This window comes from Martes martes (genome assembly GCF_963455335.1).
Source record: "Martes martes genome assembly, chromosome: 6".
Taxonomy (NCBI): Eukaryota; Metazoa; Chordata; class Mammalia; order Carnivora; family Mustelidae; genus Martes; species Martes martes.
The window spans coordinates 134,719,872-134,743,179 of NC_137893.1; the positions used below are offsets into that span (position 1 = coordinate 134,719,872).

At 48.9% G+C, this 23,308-nt stretch overlaps 1 protein-coding gene across 5 annotated transcripts in view; it reads left to right on the top strand.

Moving 5' to 3' along the window:
* The window catches only part of PHACTR1 (phosphatase and actin regulator 1), a 305,573-nt gene that overhangs the window by 216,313 nt on the left and 65,952 nt on the right, over positions 1-23,308 (top strand). For 3 of the 5 annotated variants that reach the window (XM_080807025.1, XM_080807026.1, XM_080807029.1), the window contains 3 exons: positions 3,079-3,246; positions 5,304-5,510; positions 22,867-23,188. In XM_080807025.1, the coding sequence (XP_080663151.1) occupies positions 3,079-3,246; positions 5,304-5,510; positions 22,867-23,188 (697 nt within the window). The remainder of the gene's footprint in view (positions 1-3,078; positions 3,247-5,303; positions 5,511-22,866; positions 23,189-23,308) is intronic. The other 2 variants (XM_080807028.1, XM_080807027.1) reach the window with 1 other exon arrangement.

Here is a 23,308-nt window from a genome sequence, read left to right on the forward strand (position 1 = left end):
GTGTGTGTGTGTGTGTACACACACATAAATATGTAGGTAGATAGTTAGATAAAATATGGTTATCAAGGTCAATATTGAAGAAATGATCAAAAGCTAAGAAATTCATGTGATCTGTGCATTGCTGCTGTGTAAATAGAGAAACCCTTCACAGAACAATTTTACAAGATTCAAGTAGGTGTCACTTAGATTTTGAAATATTAATACATGTAGTTTTGTCTGTTGGAATTTCTCCTAAAAGGGGAGGATTCTAATTGCAGGAGAGGCTTTGTGCAGGGAGGTGTTGGGCAGCACCTCGTTTTTTCATTATATCATAAAACACGAGAAACCCTTTTATGAGCAGCCATAGGAAGAGAGCTAACTAAAATTCAGTTATTCATCCAGTATAATCATTAAGATTATAATTATGCAAATTATAATGTTTATAATAGTAAAAAAAACACATAAAATCTGATGCCTAGTAAGATCACAACAATATGTACCCACAAATAAACTGTTATGTTGTCTTACCCTTTTTTCTTCATTTTTATTTTTCTGGTGGAAATGTATTTCTAGAAATTATGACAGTGGAATTCCCAAGATTGTTTCCTCTCCAAACAAACTTAGCAAAGTTACGTTTAATCTACGGGGAGCTAAATTTTTTGAGAGTTGCTCTGTCCCTGGGACAGCTTCTCCGTCATTAGCGAAGCCGCCAGCACTAAGCCAGCCGCCTTGATGAAAAAGAGGTTTGTAGATTCTAAAGTATCCAACTACACTTGTATCTTTCCGCCAGTCCTGTTTACCTGTCCAAAAGTACAACAGTCATTTGATTCTGCCGGTGCCCCCGAAGAACCAGAACTTGGCAGGGGACCTTGAAAACCCCCTCCTCTTCGGGTTGTCTTAACCAGGACATTTATTACACCGAGAACATCAAAAAACCAAAGTGGTTTCCTAGGGATGTGTTAAACTGAGTGGCAGCGGCATCATTGTTCCACCAACTGGAAGCATGAAGTGTTGGTCCTTCCCATGGCATCACCCATGAGAACCTGCTAAATTCAAGCATGTTGAGGGGACCAGGGACTGTCCCCAAGGGGACGGCAATGCAATAACACACCCCTGCAGCCCTTCCCTCCTGAAGACTTTTGGTTTGGCTGTGTATCTAGAGTCCACACTGCTCTTCTTCTCTTATCAACAAGGAGTAGTGATCATTTTGTTAATTTATAATTATACTAACGATCACGCCATTTCAGGCACACAGAAGGGCCAAATGAAAAAAAATGGAGAGGGGTGCCTGGGTGGCTCAGTGAGTTAAGCCTCTGCCTTCGGCTCAGGTCATGATCTCAGGGTCCTGGGATCGAGCCCCAGAGTCGGGCTCTCTGCTTAGCAGGAAGCCTGCTTCTCCCTCCCTCTCTGCCTGCCTCTCTGCCTACTTGTGATCTCTGTCTGTCAAATGAATAAATAAATAAAATTAAAAAAAAAAAAAAGAAATGGGGAGAGGGGTCCCTGGGTGGGTTAAAGCCTCTACCTTCGGCTCGGGTTGTGGTCTCAGGGTCCTGGGATCGAGCCCCGCATCGGGCTCTCTGCTCAGCGGGGAGCCTACTTCCCCCTCTCTCTCTGCCTGCCGCTCTGCCTACTTGTGATCTCTCTCTCTCTCTGTCAAATAAATAAATAAAATCTTCTTAAAAAATAAAAAATAATTAAAAAGAAAAGAAAAAAATGGGGAGAAAACCACAACCTAACAGTGTGTCAGTGCTTTCTGTCATCTGCCTCAGATGATTCTTTGGTATCTATTGTATTTTTTTCTGGGTTTATACAAGATTCAGGTCAAATAGGCTATGTCCTTGAACCATATGCCGTTGAAAGCCTGTTGGTGTGTAGGTGACTCTGTTGAACGTTTCATCAGGCCAGTTCCAACTGGGGAGGGAGGGGGCTGGCAGAGCCTCCTTTTACCACCTTGTACTATTGTGTATAAAATTAAAGCCTTGGGAGGAGCATCACACAAGAAAAGGATTATTTATACAAGCTCCACCTTAGAGTCATTTCCCTGTTTGATTTCTACAAGTAAATCCTCTTTCTTCCGGTTTTAAGGCTGGTGATTGCTTTGCTGGGTTCTGTGTTTCTGACTAAGCATAACGTAGGAGTCTTTCCTCTGGATATTTATTCATCTTACTGGAACAGCTTTCCATCCTCTTTAAAAATTAATTTGACTTTAATGTCTCTTTATTTAGGACTCCCCTGGGCTAGAATGAGATCACCCTAGGGGAGTTTTGATTTGACAAATGGCCATTGTGTGGGAGCCTTTGATCCTCTCCTGGGGTGCTAACTAGCTGCCTGCCCCTGGCTTTGAGGAGCTTTAAGCAAGATCAAAGTCTGCTCCCCTCCAGGCGTGATCACTGGAGGATGCTGGGAGAATCCTGGCACTTACTTCCCAGCATCCTTAGGATGCCGCAGCCCTCGGCTGTGGTTTGAAGCCCCCTGTGAGTGGTCAGTACTCATAAGGTTTGTGGAAGGCGGGACCCTCCCAGTGCCAGTGAGGCGTGGTCCCTGTTGTCAGGAGGAGGGCGGGGTGGGGGGGTTCGAACTCCTAAACATTTATCTGCCTGGAGAAATTGGATCCTGGCAGGGGGAAAAAAGAGAAATGAGGACAAATTTTTCCTAGAGCCTTAGACAACCATGCTTCTGGTGTTTGTAGAGTGTTATGAAGTCCTTGGCTCCCCAAAGTAGACATTCCTACTCCTGGTTTTCCAATCCCTGAGGCCTGCTCAGTTTTTCCAGTTTTCCAAAATTAGGAAGAAAAGTTCATTTTAATACACTTTTGTTAAAAAAAAAACGTACAAAATAGGGGGTTATGGTTAGAAAGATGGAGAGTAAAACAGGCAATTTGCTAGAGGTCACTGAAAATTGCCACCCTCGGGGTCAGATGCCTTATGTCTAAAAATAAAACAAGTGTCTGAAAAGCAAAAGAACAAGGGCAGATTTTACAGACTGACCTTGATAAAGATTGTTCAAAAACATTTAGATTCAGTTAGCCGACAATAAATGTCATCCTTCCCTGGAAGGTGGGCGTTGTCTGACTGTGCCGTCTCCTTCTCGCGCCCACAGATGGGGAGCTCTCCATATCGAACGAAGATGATTCGCTGGAAAACGGACAGTCCCTGAGCTCCAGCCAACTGTCTCTGCCAGCCCTATCCGAAATGGAGCCGGTCCCCATGCCCAGGGATCCCTGCTCATACGAGGTGCTCCAGCCTTCAGACATCATGGATGGGACAGGTAAAGCCCCTGGTCGAGTTGCCTGTGGCATTCGGGACCTGTAGCCTGGCTGGACTTGAACTTCTGTTTGGCACCACCCCGAGCCTCTGAATCTCCTGGAAATGGGAATGAAATTGTCCAATCAGGACATACTTACACTTACTGTGCTGTAATGTTTCAAAAAGACTTTTTGTGATCTTAATGTCTTTAAAGAAGACATGCCCTGTTTTTGTACTATTGCGGATTTAAAATGTCACTGGTGTTTTGTTTTGTTTTGTTTTTTGTTTTGTTTTTTTCCCTAGAACTCGTTTCTGTTAAGCTAAGGAATCCTGTACTTCTTCTACACCATACCTAATTCACGTGTTCGTAAAACCCTAGCACAGCCCTTAAGCCCAGCCTCGGCATACCAGCTAATGGTTGGATCAATTTAGCAAATTGTATCCGTTTACTGCACACAATCGATGTGTTGATTGTCTATTAAATTGTCTACACTTTCCCGGTTAACGCGAATGCTGCTGATAGGTGATGTTTGGTGCCATTGGACTGTCACGACTTCTTTGGTCCAAAGCCCTCCGAATGGTCAGTACTCACTCCCCCAGAAGGTTTGCAGAAGGCGGGGGTGTCTTCCCAACAGCCAGTGAGGAGCGATCCTTGCTGTCAAGAGGGGAGCCTGGTGGGGGGAGGAACCTCCCGGAATCTCCAGGGTGTGGGGAGAAAGGCCACATCCTTTTCCACACCATATGCCAAGTCTGCACCAGCAGAGCTCAGGTGGGAGGACAGGAGAGCTGGTGTTACACGGCCTGTGCCATGCTCCTTTTTGGTACCTAGTGTATCATTTCTCCGATGCTGATGATAGTGGGGTCCCTTGGGAGAGGTAAGAGAACAGTCCTCACGAAGGCTTTGATGCTACAGGGAACACAGCAACCCAGATTAGGGAGGAGAAAGAGGTTAGGGGAGAGCCACTGGAGTCATTGCTGTCGCAGCAGCAGGGATGAAAGGAAGGAGGCGACGCATTGGAGCTGCATTCTCCCCGAGGCTGAGAACGCATTGGAGTTGCATTCTCCCCGAGGCTGAGAAGACAATTCCAGCGAAAGCAGTGAATTGCGTTTCTCATCCAGCCTTTCTTGTGACGTTGGGATTGCACAGATTTTACCATTAGAGGGAGATCTGTCATCCCAGCGAACTCAAGAGTTTCAGGCTCGCTGGCCAGGCAGCCCCCTGCCTGCACCCCGGGACAGCTCTTAACTAGAGCCAGTCGGGGTCTCCCGTGGTGGAAAGGAAGAGCCAGACCCAGTGCCGAGCAAAGAGAAATGGGGGAAAGCAGGCAGAAAAACCATCATTCCGGCCAGTGAGAGGAGAGAGGAAGCGGGGAGACAGAAAGACATTGTCTTGGTTCATCCTCTGTCTGGTCAAGGTTTTTAGGGACCCCTAAAACGATAAGGTGCCTGTTGACAGTCTCTGCCCAGCTCGGCTGGTGAGCAGCCACCGCAGGTGTGTGGGGACACCAGGCCTGGTGTCAGCCTCCAGGGGCTCCTTCGTGACTTCACGTCCCAGACCCGGGGAGACCCAGTGGCCAAAAAGCAAGGCCCCAGAATCTCCTCTGTCTTGCTCTCGGCAAAGGGCAAACAGGCCCAAGGGAGGATGCCAGCCTTGGGTGCTTGGTTTGGTTCAGATGGGGGCCCTTGATCCCTGGCCCTCTGCACCTCCCATCGGTGGATTGTTGCTGTGGTCCCATGAGTCACGTTTTAGAGCCTTCACAAAAGGTGTAGAAATGCCGAGATTGAAGTGGTTAAGCTTGGGATAATTTGGAGAAAATGTCCTCTTCCCTTTTCCCCCCCTTCCCCCTCCCACCCCTCCCTTACTGCCTCCGTCCCCCTGATGTGTCCCTCCACCCCCACCCCCTGCTTTCCTGGATTTCTAGAGGCCTCTCTTTAACTGTCCCCACGTGCACGGCGACTGGACGCAGTGGGTGCTGTGCTGTGTCGCTGACCCACACCCCCGTCCTGTGTGCTCCCGCTGGCCCCACCTGCACTGCCTTTGTGTAATGTCTCCTGTGTGTCGTGTGGTTGTCCCCTCAGTGTCTGAAGAGAGTCCCTCTGCCAGTGAGTCTGGAGTCCTCCTGTCCCAAGATCCTTCAGCCAAACCAGTCCTGCTACTGCCCCCCAAAAAACCTGCTGCTTTCTCTGGAGACCATGAGGAGACCCCAGTGAAGCAGCTGTCCCTTCTCAAGCAACCCCCTGCCCTGCCTCCCAAACCCACTGCCAGGATTGCCAACCACTTAACAGGTGAGTCGAGACGTCTTCTGGGGGCGTGCCGCCCTGCCTTCCCTTCAAGGGATAACCTCTCACGCTCTTTTTCTCTTTATCAGCCCTGTTGCACCTCTCCCCGAGGCTGCCCTGTGGGACATTTGGTCGTTTCCATGTGCGTCTTGGTACACGCAGTTGTGACCTGGATTTGTGTGTTTTTGTCAAGAAGCGTTCGATACGCACCTGCCGGCCACATGCCGAGAGCCTTTGTCGTGTGTATCTGTAAATATGTACCTTGGTATTTGTGTGACCGACTCAGGATTATTGGCCCATCGAGGTGAATTAGATTCAATGTCAAAATCTTTGCAAAGATGAAGAGTAGTACCTTGTTCCCTTTGTAATGAGTTTGCCAAAGCTTTAAAGTTTTTGTCTTTAAATTATTGATCTGAAGCCCAGAGTATTTCCTCTATTAAAATTCATGTCTGTGCTGTTTGTTCTGTTAAAAAAAAAAAAAAAAGTAGAGACAATCTGCAGAGTGTTGTGGGAAATACTTTTAAAAGAAGAGTGAGTTTGGTCCTAGTGATTTTTACGTTCTCACGTTGAAAGTGTTCGTGAACGCACCCACCGCCGTTAGACGGGGCATCTGGTGATGTGGTACTTCACCGCCCATTTCTGATTTAACGTTGTGGTTTCATTAAAGAGTAAAGAGGGGCGCCTGGGTGGCTCAGTGGGTTAAGCCTCTGCCTTCAGCTCAGGTCATGATCTCAGGGTCCTGGGATCGAGCCCCAGATCGGGCGCTCTGCTCAGCAGGGGAACCTGCTTCCCTTCCTCTCTCTCTGTCTACTTGTGATCTCTGTCAAATAAATAAATAAAATATTTAAAAAAAAAAAAAGAGTAAAGGTTTCAGGGGGTATTTCTCCAACCTCGATCAGCTGCCTTTTTATAGTGGGCTTGGTATTTTCATTAACAGTTTCTAATTTATTTTTGTGAGATGTGACAAGGATGAAGGTGAGGCAGAGTATTCCCTCTGTTATAGTAGAAAAGCTGAAGTTTAAGAAAAATCAGCACCTTTAGCAGGGCTGGCAGGAGCCGTGCAGTGGAGGCACGCTCACACCCCAAGCCTCCTAGTACCTTGTCCAGGGACTGCTGTCGCCGTGACAGAAGGGTATCTCCCACGTGGTGCTGAGGTTTACTCGAGTCCAACTTAAACACAAAACTGAGTCAAACTACTTTATCCACATGTGTGTCCATCCACGTCAGACGTTTGTGGTTCGAAAGAACACATTCCCCCCTAAAGGAACTGTTCTGGGTTGCCTGGGTGGCTCAGTCGGGTGGGCATCTGCCTTCAGCTCAGGTCATGATCCTGGAGCCCCAGGATTGTGCCCTGGGTCAGGGGCCCCCCACTCAGCGGAGAGCCTGCTTCTCCCTCTGCCCCTCATCCTGCTCATGCTCTCTGTCTCTCTTTCTCAAATAAATAAGTAAAATCAATCAGTCAGTCAGTCAAGGAACCATTCAATACATTAATAACCCTTTAGCCCAGTGCCCCAAAATGTAAATGCGTAGAAAACCAGGGAGGAAAAAGTACCCTCACAAACTGGCCTCTAAGAGATAACCACCTGTCCGTTTGTCTGTCTAACGAAGGTCAAATCCCTGCTACACATAGTCTCTTCTCAGCGGCTTTTTTGCACACAGTGGTATCTGGTGAACGGATTCTCGTGTCCGCAAATACTCCCCGACACGCTTTTGTTAGCTTTCCCAGTGTGAAGTAGGACTGACGTGTGTGGCCTCCTGTGGGCTCTCCCATCTTCTGTCACTGCAGCCAACGTCCCCAACAGCACACGTTGCTTAATAAGCATCGGTATTTCTCATAATTTTGTTCTAGAATTAGAGTTGCTTGTTCTAATTCTAGAAACCAATTACATACCTTTGAAGAGTTATAGGGTTTTGAAGGCTGTGAGGCCAAATTTCCCTGAAGAATAAATATTACAAAATAAACTCCTATATGTAGTTCCTATTCATTCGTCACACATGTGCTAGGTATCAAGGCAGATGCAAATAAATCACAGTTCAATATATAAATTTTACATATATATTTTTTGTATGTTATCTATATTATGTATACACACAGAATAGAGTACCAAAATAGTGTCAGCAGCGTCACTTGGAGTTCCGTGCAATCTTTTTTTTTTTTTTAAGATTTTATTTATTTATTTGACAGAGATCACAAGTAGGCAGAGAGGCAGGCAGAGGGGCGGCGGGGGAGGGGAACAGGCTCCCTGCCGAGCAGAGAGCCCGATGCGGGGCTTGATCCCAGGACTCTGGGATCATGACCTGAGCCGAAGGCAGAGGCTTTAACACACTGAGCCACCCAGGCGCCCCAGTTCTGTGCGATCTGATAAAAGGGCATGGAAGGGCTGAAGCTTGAGCTGACTCTTCAAGCATAAGGGGCATGTATAATAGAGAATGAGGGGAGAACATTCCAGAAGGGAAGGCCCTGGTCAGAGGCCCAGAGATGGCCTTGTGTTGGGTCCATGACGAGGTGGCCGCGCTGGGGCAGAGGGTCTGTCTCAGGATGGATTGAGAAAGCGTTCACTAGGTAAGGCGTATGAGGCCTTAGATTCTGTTTCCAGGACAGTGGAGAACCTTTGGAGGTTTTTGAGCAGCAGATTGATGTGATGACAACTAGCCTTTCAAAGATGTTCCTGGGTCCCTGTGTAGAGTGAGCAGAAAGAGAAGGTGGAAGCCTACAAATGCCAGGCCTGGGCCCCATTCTCCAGAATCACTAGTTGAACTTGAATAATCTGTACCAGGGAGACTCTGGGAAAAGCTCCTCTTGTGTCTAAAATATGAGCTAACGAGCCTCTCCGGCTGATCACGCAGGAGGAGACCGAACAGAACAATAGAAAAGACATTTGAAAAGAAGAATTGACAGAATTTCTTAGCCGACAACGTCCTCATATTGATCTAGTTACCTAATGAATGAAGGCGCACTTCATTCATTCCCAGCGTCAGCTGTGAGCCGTGAACTTGGGCAGCCCGGTGTCCTCAGGACTCTTGGTGTATGAGAGACTCAGGGTATGTGAATTAGCCCCATCTCTGGCTTCCCCTGTCCTTTTCCAAGGAGAGTGGACTTACCTACGCTCTCTGAACCTCACCTCTATACAGATTGGATCAAACGGGTCAAAATAGCTGAGAGCTAATAGTGCTTACCTGCTGTATCTGGTAGCTCTTGAAATAGGAGGGAGTCAAGACAGGTGGAGACATCCACGGGCTACAGGCCTGGTGCTGTCCTTTTGGGTTTAAACCCAATTAGACATGCTTAATTTCCAGAAGTGAACCATCAGTCACGATGAATCCACATCTCTGTGAGGCAGCTACGTTAACCCTGTTGTGTTACTAATTACTCTAGAGACAGCTGAGCTCTGTCAGAAGAAATTAATACATGAAGAATTCTAGAACTCTAAATTGAGACTTATAAGTTGTAGCATGTCCTCTCTCACTCTCGGTTGTCCCGTTGACATTTTTGGAAGGAAACACCAGACAGTTTGAAAGACACCAAGCATGAGTAATGGAGAGTGACAGTGGTTAATGGTCCAGTAGGTCCAGCAGAGGAAGTGTGAGCCTGAGCTGGGGCCACTTCCAAGTACACGATCAGGCAAAGACAAGCAGAAACAACTCTGCTTTGGCATGTGCATGCACTTTATCAAGAAAACCATTATGAACTTGGAGACCATCTTGCGAATTTTCTTTGTTTGCCAGCAAGTACAGAGAAGCCTACTTGCTCTCCCAAACGGTCTTTCTTCTTCTCTTGTCATCATCCTATTCTCCAACAGCGGCCTACACAATTGCATTCATAGAGGAGCATCATTTTCCCTTCCTTCCATTCTGGAAGTTGATTGTGTAATGCTAATGATCTGAGGTGAATGATTCTCAAAATGCGTCTCTCTTGGGATGATGGTGGACCCCAGAGGAAAAGGGTTGATTGAAGTGGAGGCGCGGGGGAAACACTGTCTCCTGTCTTTCTAAGTCTTCATCAGTCCCCTCTCCAGCCATGCTGGCTCCAGGAGTCCGGTATGACACACTGCATGACATATCCATGCCTCTGGATATGGTACCTGTGATTAGGTACCCCGCAGGGGCTGATTGAATGAATAATCAACTCCCGCGAGAGCAGGATTTCTCAGTCTGCCATTCACACTTGGGTGATAATAATGGCAGCTGCTATTTTTTAAGAATTTGGTGGCAGATTGTTTAGTCCTACGGAGACAATGCTATTATCATTATTCTCTCTTTTTCCTAGGGGAGGAAAAGGAAATTCAGAGAAGTTAAATAACTCGGTGGTGGTTACAGAGCTAATACGTGCCCGAGATGGACCCACTTTGTTTTACTCCAGAGTTCTTATTCATAACCATTAGTTTCTACCACCCTCACGAAGATAATCTAGCCTTAAAATTCAAAACAATGGAATCATGAGCTTTCTTTGGATTTTTTTGGCCTTGTGTGTTTCAATCTGTTTTTAGAAAATTGGCTTCCTCTGGCACCCGGGTTGCTCAGTCGGTTAAGGACCCGACTCTTGATTTCAGCTCAGGGCATGACTTCAGGGTCATGAGATCAAGCCCCGTGTTAGGCTCCATGCTGAGCATAGAACCTGCCTGAGATTCTTTGTCACTTTCCCTCTGGTCCTCCACCAGACCCCTCCACAACGGCTTGCACACTCTCTTTCTCTCTCCCTGTCTCTCTCTCAAAAATAAATAAACAGATTGATTAAATTTATAAAAAGGAAATTAGCTTCTTTATTTGTGTAACTCAAAGACAAAAATGTATCCAGTCTTTCAAAAATAAGTAATAGTCTCAAGACACTTGATTACAAAGAGGAGGACCTGAAAGCAGTTGGGTTGGGTTTGGAAGAACATGCTAGAAACAGTCTGTAAGAATCAAGAACAGGGCACATCCCATGGGAAGGATCTGGCTACGATTAGAGACCAGCAATTCAAAAAGAAAAGGAAATGTTGGGGCGCCTGAGGGGCTCAATCAGTTGAGCATCCCACTTTTGACTTGAGCTCAGGTCACTATCTCAGCATTGCAAGATGGAGTCCTGAGTCAGTACGGAACCTGCTTGAGATTCTCTCTCTCCCTCTCACTTTGCCCCTTTCCTGCTTGCTCTCCCTCTTTCTTTCTCTCTCTCTCTCTCTCTCTCTCTCCCCAAAATAAATAAACAAGTCTTTAAAAGAAAGAAAGAAAAGAAAAAGAAGTGTTGCTGATCCTTTAAAAATAAGTCCTGCGAATGTGAATCTGCCCAGGGTTTTTTTGTCTTTAGACTTGAACTACAAGGAATTTCTGTTGGGCGGCGGCTAGTTTCAAAGTTTTTACACCTGCAGACTTACCCAGGCACGTGGCATCCATGGTCTGTGGTACTTCTCAGCCTCCCACATGTCCAATGAGAATCTTCTATCCAGAGCTCATCACACCCAAACCAACATTTCTGCTTATGCTGTCTCTCGAGTTTGGTGGACACTGTTCACGGTGGACTCTTCTGTTGTCACATTCTGATCTGTGATTTTTGTTCCTCTCTGGCTCTCTTACCGTGTGTCCCCATTTCTCTCTAGCATCCCACCCCACCTTCCTTGTTCTCCACCTGCAGCCTCCTCTCCAATCCCACAAAATCATCTACTTTCCCCACTATCCTTACATTCTACTCTGAAAGCGCAAGAAAACTGGTAACTGGACCACGGTGAACTTGGACCTCCTCTCTGCCTTCAAATGGAAAACATGAACTATAACCCTGAAGTTTCAGAAAGAGGTTCAGGGTTCATAGCCCTCCAGGTAGCTGATACCTTGAAGGAATGGAAAATATACCAGAATTTACTCTTTATCCCTAATTTTCTGTATTGTTCCAGTCCTGATTTCCCTTTCTTAAAATGCAGAAATTCTTTCTTAGTGCATGGGAGGACCCTCTTTTAAGACCATTTTTAGAGGGCGCTCTCTGCTCTCACCTCTGTGACCAGCATAAAGAGGACAACAAAACACATTTTTATGGCACTTGTTAGGTTGGAGATGGAATTCACTTGGCACTTTTTTTGTGTCTGGTAAAAACATTAAATTTACCTTCTTAACAGATGATGAGTGAGCAATTCAGAAACGTTGACTAGATTCACGTTGTTTGTTGTGCAAGAGAGTTCCAGAACCTTTTCATCTTGCAAAATCAAAGCTCTGTATCTATTAAATGACTCCCTTTTTCCTTCCCCACCCCCTTTGCCCCCGAAAACCACCACTTTACACTTCTTGTTTCTAGGATTTGAGCCCTCTCAGATAAGTGGAATGGTACAGTGTTTATCTTTTTATCAGAGGCTTCCTTCACTTTGCATCATGCCCTCAAGGTCCATCCGTGCCATAGCTGTGATCGGACTTCCTTCCTTCATAAGGCTGGGGGGCACTCCTGTTTTGAGGGCCCGCCCCATGCGAGGCACACCACCAGCCTTGATATAATTTATAAGCAGTGTTCCCCCATCAGCTGTAGGGCTGGTAGGCAATTAGAAGCTACAGAAAATGCTTCATATGAAGACTTTTAAACATGGTTCTCAAGATATACAAACAGCAGGAGACCGAATCTTTTTTTTTTTTTTAAAGATTTTATTTATTTATTTGACAGAGATCACAAGTAGGCAGCAAGGCAGGCAGAGAGAAAGGGGGAGGCAGGCTCCCCGCTGAGCAGAGATCTTGATGTGGGGCTCGATCCCAGGACCCTGAGATCATGACCTGAGCCGAAGGCAGAGGCTCAACACACTAAGCCACCCAGGCAACCGCCAAATCCTTTTGAAAAATCAGAAGAAACATCGTAAAGGAGGAGGGATGTCAAACTTAAAGAAGAATCCCATTTTGAAGGTCGCGGAGGGGAAAGGAGGTTGAGACACGGGAGGCAGAGTTCATGGAGGTCCCTGACATGAGTCACAGTATGTTCAGAAACTAGCCAGCAGCCCAGCTTGGCAGGGTGCAGGATTCGTGGGGGGAGGTCATCCAAGATCAGGCCAGCCGTGGGTTGAAGGAGAACTGTCGACAGCCTCAACTGCCACAGTGAAGGATTTAACTTTAGAGGAGGAGTGGGCACGTTTTGTGGACCTTTAGCAACAGTGGCTTGATTTCCACCCAGCTTGTCTCCTTGATGCTCTTGTGGATATGAGGGACAGCGATGTTGGGAGCTGGATGCACGCTGGAAAAATAAAGGAAATGGGGTCATGGCCATTGTCAACCGGAAATTGCAAAGGACACCAAGCTGCTGCCCTTGGTTCTTCTCTTGGACGTTGTGTCAGAGTCCTGGGGGCAGTTTCCTGAGAGTGGGGATGGTGTCAGCCCTGGTCCCTGCTGTGTCCTCAGCTAGCACGGAGCAGCCCCAGAACAGGAGGGCTTGTGAGCTCGAGATCCCCCTCTAGCAGAGGCATTGAAGGAGGAGCTCGGTAATCACCGCCCAGGTGTTTGCAGCAGGATACTTGTGCTTGCGTTCAGAGTTGTGCCAGAAACAAAATCAGATCCTCGTGCTCTGGAGAGCTTGAAGGAGCCCCGATACCCAGAGGGAAACCCACCCCCCTTATTAGAGTAGCAGACAGAACATGACCGTCATGCATCAGTCATACTTGTGGTGCAGACCAGGGTGTCGGAGAGCGCGCTGGGAAGGTCAAGGGAAAATGGCGATGCCCTTGGAGTCCGCCAGGTGCCGGCAGTTAGACCACCTGCCACCATCCCCGTAAATGCAAGAGCTAGGAGTGCGTCCTCCAACACCAAAGAAGGGTTGTGCGTCAGGTAGATGCAAAGCTGGAGATGAATTGCAACCATCCTTTTCCCCCCTTTGTGATATCTAAGGATCCGGTTTGAATTTACTCATTTCACCCTAAATGTTCTACCTCTTCATAGCTCCATAAGGTCTATGTCATATTTCACTTCTTCAAAGATATTATTTATTTGACAGAGACAGAGACAGAGCATGAGCTGGGGGAGGGGCAGAGGCAGAGGGAGAAGCAAACTCCCGCTGAGCAGGGAGCCTGATGATGCAGGAATTGATCCTGGGACCCCCTGGGATCATGACCTGAGCCAAAGGCAGATGCTTAACCACCTGAGCCACCCAGGCACCCCAATGTAGTATTTCATTTTATATCATCTAAATTAACTACTTTCAGACATCCTTGATCTGTCCCTTGGTCCAGTGGTCTGAGATCAGACGAGCATGTTCATTCTTCCCTTCCTGACTCTGTGACATTGACCTGACTCTCCCAGCCTTCTCATGGATAGTCATAGCCATCCTCCCGGTGGTCATCGTTGGGTCCAAGCTTCTTGCGGCTGTCCATCTCTAGAACATTCTCCCTGTCCTTTGTGCCTGTCTTGCAGAAGCCTTAGGTTCCGCAGCTCAGTTATCCATCCGTTGAACACTGCTCCCCTCCCCCGGTCTCCCTGGGGGCAGCAGCACTCATCCTCCTCACTTCAAAGTTAAACTACATAATGTGCTTCTGGGCAGATGATTTATCATCTCTAACAAAACGCTGATCTCAACGGGTGTTTGTTGTCATGATATGGGGACACCTAGAGTTGTGACTCTTGAAAAGCACTTTGCTACAATGAATAATGTGTAATTTTACTTCCAAAAAAAAATTTTTTTTAACTGCATGGCCCACGAAGATGACAGGTGATCCAGTGGTGCCCCCACCTGCTGTCCAGCATCCCCGTCCCCGTGAGGCATGTCCGTCCCTCCTTGTTGTCGTCATCTGCCCAGATAGTCTTTGGAAGGGGGTAATTTTATTTATTTTTATTTATTTTTAAGATTTTATCTATTTATTTGACAGAGATCACAAGTAGGCAGAGAAGCAGGCAGAGAGAGAGGAAGAGAAGCAGGCTCCCCACCGAGCAGAGAGCCCGATGCGGGGCTCGATCCCAAGACCCTGGGAGCATGACCTGAGCCAAAGGCAGAGGCCCTAACCCACTGAGCTACCCAGGCGCCCCTGGAAGGGGGTAATTTTAAAACAAAGCTTTTCATTGTGGAAAGTGACTCCGAAACAAAGTTAGGTGCCAGTGTGTATGTGCTCTCCTGGGCCTCAGTTGTAGCATCCTGGAAGGTCTCAGGACATGTTTGTCCCAAACATCAGGTGGTCATTGACTTCCATGTGCCTGCCTGGCTCGGGGGAGCAAAGCCAGCTTAGGGCATGGAACGCAAGTCACTTCTTTGTTACTCGTTTCCATCCGTACCGCCCCTCTTACCACAAGGGGTCGATCGACACATTTGGCCTTTTCCAGGCATCAGACCAACAAACTGAGAATCCCTGGGATGATCTGAAGGAATTGACGGAACTCATGCGAGCGTCTGTGTTTGTAGTCAGCGGGAATCTGATTCCGGGCTTTGGAGGCTCTGGACTGTTGTTCAAGTTCTAAGTACGCTTCCTAGAGGTTCTTTACCTTCTCGGGTGGTGTGCCGGCGTCTGTAGAAGGAGATCAGAGACGCTAACCCACCGAAACGAGGTGGCAAATGGCTGAGAAGCTGTTGCAGCACCTCTGTTCATTAAGACACTAAGTGCTGTTCTCACCGACAAGTGCTCAGATTACAAATGGGCTTCGACAGCAGGTGCTAATGTAAAAAGGTAGAGGGCGGAGAGAGGCGAAGGGGTGTGTGCCTTCAGCCCAGACTGCTTCTGTTAGGGACCGCAGTCTTATGGCACAAGAATGGACTAGAGAAGCAATCTGGAGTTTTCCTTCCCTTGTCTGAAGTCCTAAGCCAGAGCCGTGTCATGTTTGGGTTTTAGGGCTCTGTGACACTCACAGTTTGAGTTTATTTTCCTTGTCCTCTGGAACGGGTTGTTTCTGCTTTTGCCACTCCATCAGTATGAGACAGTTTTATGAATATACTGCATCTCGATCAGTCTGGCTGCAGAGGGACTCATGCATTTCTAAGTCAGCAAGCAGAGAGCTTTGTGTGCTCCCCCCACTCCCAGGACCAGCCACGGTCATCATTACAGATGCGAGAGGTAGAGCGTGTCCTCCAACAATCCATAAATACCTCGCCTCCCATAGACGCAAGGCTATTTTATTCAGTGAAGGGCTGTCCAGGCAAAGGAGATGTTTTTTAATCCCTGGATTTTTAGGGGTAAAGAGTCTGAATCCCCAAAACAGATTCACTGGCTTTCTCAAGCCATGGAACAGCAGAGAATCTAGGTTCTGTCATTCCCAGATCTGTGTTCTTTCCCACTAGCCCTCCACGCTGATGCAGGGTGCCACATTTTAGAAGAACGCCCCGAAATATGGGTGGCCTCGTCTTTTTCTCTTCCCGCAGTGCTCTGCTGCAAGCAAGGAAGGCTGCCGAGACCGTCCTTGGGAAGCTCTCTTTCCCGTTATTGCATTCACTTTCAGCCGGTTTTTCACCTCCTTACCTAGAACCACCACAGACTAAACCCCCGGCACTCCCATTCGCTGTCTTGGCTTCTCGCGTCCCTCCCCAGACAGGAAACATCAGGCTAGGGGACGCTCACAGGGGCCACAAGAGTCCCGGGAGTAACCGGCCAGAGGGATGTCGTGCTGGGCCAACTGTGAAGCTTGTCCACGTCCTCTTGTCTGACCCTCACGACAGCCTGCGGCAGAGGCTGAGAATATATTAATTTTTCGGATCCGTGAAGGCTCCATTTGTTGAGGTCCTTTTTAACATCAAGGAGTGGCCCTGGGAGGATAGTTTCTCAGAGTCGATGGTACAGGGCTCCCTGGGGTCTTGGTCAAGAGGCACATTCTGATTCAGAAGGCCTGGGCTGGGCCCTAAGACTCTGCATTTCTGACACGCTCCCAAAAGGCTCTGTGGTGGCCGGCCTTCGGACCACACTTGGATTAGCAGAGCCTTAGGGGAGGAGAAAGTGGTTGTTAAGTCTTTCTCTGATGAGAAAGAAATCAGCAGCTGTTTACTGAACACATACTATGCACCGGGCCCAGCTCCTTGTTAGCCAACAGGAGGGGAACAGCCACACCCAGTGTCGTAAAGTTAAGGGATCACTTATGCCTACGGCGGATAAAAATCAGGAAGAAGTCAAGAGAAATGAAATGGATTAGATTGACTGTATGTGAGATGGTGTTGACAAAGGGAAGTACAGGGCTGGCGAGAGCCCAGTGGTGGCCCCTTCACCTTGGGGAAGATGGATGGGCTTCCTAAGGAAGTCAATCCCATGATGATGACAATGACAGCAACCAGAGATACAGCTGCCGTTAACTAACTGACATCCAGGCACAGCGCCACACAGTGTGTGCGCTTCATCTTACGTGGTTTGTGCGTTAAGCCTGTGACATATACATTCATCCCCATTTCACAGATTGGAAAACAGAACATCAAAGAGATCAGGCAGTTGCTGTTGCTAACGGAGCTGCATGAGTGTGTGATTTCAGGGTTCCTCTTCTGCGTTTAGCATGACAGACTCTGGTAATGATCTTGTGCCACTTAACCTGGTAATGACGTGGGGCGCTTTCTCAGCGTGGTCTCCACGGAGGTCACAGTGATCTGGGAGCTTCTCTACGAAGCAGGCCCCCGGACCCTGTTGTAAGCCTCCTGAATCTACATTTCTCAGACAGAGGCTCAGGACTTTGCCTCTCCCGGATCTCCCCGGTGAGGTTGGTTGAGATCACTGCTGTGAGAACTTGGCGTCTTGGAGAGAAACGGCTGGGACCTGCCGTCCATTCCCAATCCATTCATCCCAGTCTATCCTCCTTGTTACAAAAATGTCCGTGCCTCGTTAAGTGGAAATGACTATTGGGTGTATGTTTCCTTGTTTGCTTAATACATGCATACAGCACACATAGGACATAGGAAAATCAGCAAGAAGGAAACAAGAGGGCTCTAATGCACCGAATCAAGTCTGCAGGAAAAGCTAAACATCTGATTAAGTATTTATTGCTTGAGACAAAATTGTGAAAAAAGGCTCTTTAGGCAAACTTGTCTGAAATGTCCTTAAAGTATTCTAAGGCAAATAAAACAGAAAAAAAATCACCCACAAGGATAGAAGACATCTTTTCATGCACAAAGTGCGCATCCATAAGTGATTTTTATAAATATAAAATTAAATTGGAAATGCCATTAGACAAATTGGTTTTAAGACAAGTCCCTTAATTGCAGATGTTAGATTTAGGCAAAGGTAGTCATTAGGGGAATAGATCTTACATGGTGTAGCTCTGTAAGTTGGTTTCCTAAAATTAGTGTTTTAGTTTTTATATGTGGAGGGCATAGAAATAGAACTTGGAGACCATACGGCTGACCACTTAGGGCGGACGTGGGCTCAGGGGCTGGGCGGAACGGAGGTATCGTATCTCCAACTTGGGCAGCATTGTACTCCAAGCAGGTTGGCACCCCCAGATCTGTGATTGTCCCCGATTCTTTTCTCTTACCCCTGAGTATGGTGAGCACCTGGGAAGCATATAAAATCCAAATACCTGGCCCCAAGACTCTCCTTTAGTAGGTCAGAGGTGAAGGCCAGGAATACAAACTTCTAACAAGCATCGGGGGTGCTGTTGCACGTTGTCCAAGAACTCTCTTAAGAATTAGTGCTTTGGGGGCGCCTGGGTGGCTCAGTTGGTTAATCGGCTGCCTTCGGCTCAGGTCATGATCCCAGCGTCCTGGGATCGAGTCCCACATCGGGCTCCTTGCTCAGCAGGGAGCCTGCTTCTCCCTCTGCCTCTGCCTGCCACTCCGTCTGCCTGTGCTCGCTCTCTCGCTCCTAGCTCTCTCTCTCTCTCTGACAAATAAATAAATAAAATCTTTAAAAAAAAAAAAAAAGAAGAAGAAGAATTAGTGCTTTGGGGGGCACCTGGGTGGCTCAGTGGGTTAAGCCTCTGCCTTCGGCTCAGGTCATGATCCCAGGGTCCTGGGATTGAGTCCCGCATCGGGCTCTCTGCTCAGCAGGGAGCCTGCCCCCCCCCACCCGCCTACTTGTGATCTCTCTCTCTTTCTCTATCAAATAAATAAATAAATAAATCTTTCTTTAAAAAAAAAAATCAGTGCTCTTGGGACACCTGGCTGGCTCAGTCAGGTGAGCATCTAACTCCTGATTTCGGCATGGGTCTTAATCTCAGGGTCATGAGTTCAAGTTCCACATCATTGGGCTCTGTGCTAAATGCGGCATCTACTTAAAAAAAAGAAAAAGGAATTAGCGCTCTTTTCTGTTTTGTTTTCAGAGAAAAGGACAAGAGTGAGAGGTTGAGTGGTTTTCAAACATGACTTTTAAAGGAAACAAATGTGTGGCACCTGGGTGGCTCAGTCACTAAGCTTCTGCCTTTAGCTCAGGTCATGGTCCCAGGATCCTGGGATCAAGCCCCGAGTCACGCTCCCTACTCAGCCAGGAAGCCTGCTTCTCCCTCTCCCCTAGCTTATGTTCCCTCTCTTGCTGTATCTCTCTCTCTCTCTCTCTCTGTCAAATGAATAAATAAAATCTTACAAAAAAAAAAAAAAAAAAGGACACAAAGCTGGCATCCGCCCACCATCCTGCATAGAATCCCTGGAGAGGGGGCTGTCTGCATCAGTCTGAGGCTAACACACCCTGGGGTTGAGAACCAGCAGCCTGCAGGAGTCTGGGCTTTGTTGTGCTCTACTCTCGGCACTCTGCGGGGAGGGCAGAAGCAGGCGTAGGAGGGGCCATCCAAATGCAATTGGCCTTGACCAGGAGCAAGAAAGGCTGCAAGGGGGAGTCCGGTCTTTAGTTATACTTTGAAGGGTGAATGCAATTCTGATTATCGGGCAGGGAGGGTGTTGAAGGGAGGCGGTGTGACAAAGGCCCTGAGAAAGGAGCATGGTTACTGGGAAACCCAGTGGGGAAGCTGGCCTGCCCAGAGTGGCCAGGGAGATGCAGGACGAAGGCACCTGCCGGCGCTGGGCGGGGCTAGACGCCCTGCAGACCTGCTGGGCAGGGAGTGCTTGGGGGACCTCCAGCGTGACGTGTGCTGGAGGAAGATGTCTGGTGCAGGGTGCAGATGGATTAGAAGGGTAGACCCTGTTACCCACCCTACAAGAGGAGATGAGGTCCCAGACTGGTACAGCGCTCAAGGGGGCAGAGAACACAGAAGTTTGCAAAGGACAAAGATAAAGTGACAAACTCAGAATGGCAGATGGGGTAGAGAGGGCTCCAGATCTGTTATGAGCAATGACTTGGTATTAAGATATCATAAAAATATAAAAATAGACACTGAGCGTTATTAAAGATCTGGGCTACCTAGACTCCCCTCCTTTGTCTACCATGTTGGAGAAAGGCGGGGGTTACAGAGCTAATTCACGGAAAGCCAATAATTCCACATCTTAACCTTTTCCCCAATTTCCTTCCTTTTTACCAAATTTACTGAGCTAAAAAACTATTTGAAGTAATTCATCTTCATTTCCTACTCCTATTTAATTGATGACCATGTATAGTGAAACAACCAGAAAAGAAACACAGGCAGAAAAAGAGAAAGGGGTCCTCTAGGACCCCAGTATCTCTTTTCTCAAGCAATGAAAGTAACCATGTCCATTAATTTGGTCATTACCTCCTTGCCTGTTTCAGTAGAATTTCTGGTGTCCCCTTGGCCATTTTCCTAGCAAAGAAACCAAGTACACTTTGCTGCAGAAGTGGCGGCAGGAAGCATGGTGGTTGAGTGTGTGCGGGAAGGTATAGCTTAGCAAGATGGTAGAACCCAAGGTCCTCACTGTTCCTTCCAAGGGAAACAGTTCCATGCTGCCCTCTTGGCTCTGCTTCCTCTTACCCAAGCGAGTGAGCGCCTACCTGCCTTAGATAGACAGCTAGAACACAAAGGAAGGAATAACGGGTAAAGGTTCTTGGATAGAAACCCTGAACACGTCCAGACACGTTACATTTGCTAGGGTTGTGCAAAGCCTTCCAAGGGCCAAGGGAGCGGACCCTTCAGTAGCAGGAAGTGGACACAGGGGGCGGATTTTGCCTCTTGGTCACTTTCGAGAGAGCATCATTGGTGATGCACCTAAACGTGGTTAGGTTACCTTGTGTCCTGTGCATGGGGGATGGTGACAAACAGGATGATTGTGGAGGGACGTTGGGGAGCCCTGTGGTTGAGACTGGTTGGCGTTCTGGCATTGGGAGCAAGCCGACCAGGCCCCCTGGAATGATTGGGCTTCCCTGTATGTTAGCTGTAGGGTCCACAGCTCAGTGCCCACACATCCCCAGCTGCATAGTCCTAAAGTTGTTTTTCATCTTATGCTCATGTCCCTTAGAGAGGTAGGAGAGCATCTATTTCTGGGGGAAGGTGTGAATTCATCCCACCGCAGAGCATCGGAACGTCAGCTCGTTCTCTAAACATGTGAGCCCCTCGCTGTGGGAGCTGGGCACCGTACAGGACGCTAAGAAGAGAGTGACATGTTATTTGAGGTCCTGGTTCTCCAGCAGAGGGCAGACAGCTGTGCAACCAGGAGGTGCCATTCGGTGTCCTCAGAGCCCAGGGGCATCATCCGCAAAAGCGAGTTGATAATTTGTCTACGTGCCAGGGTCGCTGTGAGGATCAAAGTGAAAAGCATTTAGCGTCTGGCATGGGGTTAGGGGTGGCTAGAATGCTGTCTGCCATCACTGTTTGCCCCCGCTGCTGTGGGCACCAACCCACCTCACACCCATGGGAGGCCCACTGGGTGTGGAATGGAAGGAGCAATGTGAGAACCCAGGAGGGCTTCTCGGGGGAGGTAATTTTTGAGTTGCATCTTGAAGGGAGAGGAGGAATGGGCCCAGAAGACAAAACAGAGAAATACTCCAAATGGAGGAGGGAAGGCGGCAGAGGCCCTGGGGTGTGGGAACGTCAGGTAGTTTGGGGAACACGGAAGTTCTGGAGGGAAGGAGAGGCCTCGCCCGTGCACCTCTCCAGTTTCTCTCTGAGGCAGGAGCAGCGTTCTGCTGAGGGAGGGGAGCCTTGAGGAGACCAGGGAAGACCACGACAGCCCATGTGGAGAGTGTGAGGGACAACGGCCACCCCGTGGGATTTAGGGGAGGGTGGAGACTGAATTTGGGGGGCAGCAAATAAGGAAAATGCACAGGAGAAAAGCAGTGAGTGTCGTAGGAGACTCTGATCTAAGGCTTTTCAGATAGGCTAGGAGAGGCCGTTTCTCAAAGGGAACCGGAGCAGAGTTCAGGAGGTAAAGTGTGGCCCTAGAGAGCTAACCAGCGCTCGGACCTTGGATGGTGCATTAGGAAGTTGGGATTTATTTCTAGGCCATCAGTGGGGTTTAAACGAAGGTGGGACAGCAGATTGGTGCCCTCGGGACGTCACTTTGGTAGAACTGAGGGGAATGAAACTGGAGAAGACCACACTCGAAGTAGACAGGCAGATGGAGAAAAGTCTAAGTCCTCAAGGAGCAGGACACAGAACCCTGCGGTCTTCCCCATGTGGACAGCAGGTGTGAAGGGGAGAGCGCTCTGACACGGCCGTCCAGCCTTGCCCACCCCTGCCGAGCCCCTCCTGGCCGAGCTTCTCCCAGGCCAGCCTGCAGCCCACAGGACTCAACCCTGCCCCTCACCGGGGCTAGATCATTTCCAGGAATTTGCACGGTTGTCCCAAAGATGGCCCGAGGACTGGTCTGTCCTGCAGCTCCCCTGAGTTTGGAGCATCTCTGGGAAGCTTCGGAGCCACTGTCCTGAGACTTAGGGGTGCTGGGCATGTGTAGATCCCACCAGGGCCTAGGAGTACTTGTTGGAGCCTCCCTACAGTTTGAACAACGCAACTGTGGCTGCCACGTGCGTGGGCCAACCAGTCCCGCCACTGAGCTCAGAGCTCGTGGAGGTCCTGTGTGGACAGGGAGAGAGGAGCGACACAGCCCACAGACCGCAGAAGCCTTGCCTCCACGTGGGGCATCTGAGCCCGCTGTGTGACTGCGAGCCCTCGTAAAGCATCATGCCCAGGTGACAGGGAGGGCATTAAGGCTAGCAGCAGGGACATCACTTGTGGAAGTTCAGCGTGAACTTCATGGATCTGAAGTAGGACTGGCTTCTAGTCCCGTGCCCGTTAGAGTGTGCCAGCAGAGGTGATATTTTCACAGGACAGTGACGAAGCTGTAGACATCATGGTGTACCCTAGAGCAGGTCTCTTTGAAGTTCCATGGGCTTCCATGAACAGAAGGATGTGCTATGTTCGTTCCCCCTTCCTGCTGCCGGTGAGCCTTACTTAGCCTGACAGCTATGTGACAGACATCGCTAACGCCTGCCTGGGTCCCCAAGGCCCACTTTCAGCAGGAGATAAGAGTCACTGTGTGCTCATTGAGTAGCACCTACCCCACTGGTGTCTTCAGCCGGTGCCTTTCGTCTCCGGGCCCATGTCCATGGCCACAGTCCCAGGGTGGGCGCCCATGCAGTGGTCCAGGCTTCTGCCCGTGCCCCCAAACTCATGGCTGCCTCTCGCCCTCCCTTTGCTGCAGATCCTGGCGCCCCTGTGAAATTGCCTTGTCTGCCAGTGAAACTGTCACCGCCGCTACCTCCAAAGAAAGTCATGATCTGCATGCCTGTCGGGGGGCCAGACCTCTCCCTGGCGTCCTATGCTGCCCAGAAGAGCGGCCAGCAGAGTGGGGCCCAGCACCACCACACGGTCCTGCCATCCCAGATCCAACACCAGCTGCAGTACGGCAGTCTCGGCCCGCACCTCCCCTCCACCACCGGCTCCCTCCCCATGCACCCCTCCGGCTGCAGGATGATCGAGGAGCTGAACAAAACGCTGGCCATGACCATGCAGAGGCTGGAAAGGTAATTGGTCGGGGAGGGGAGGGGTCTTGGCTGGGGGGTGGGGGGGGGCGTGGTTTGGGGATCTGACCCTGACTCAGGAATGTAAAGACCAGGCAGGGTAAGGGCTCATCCTCGATAGGG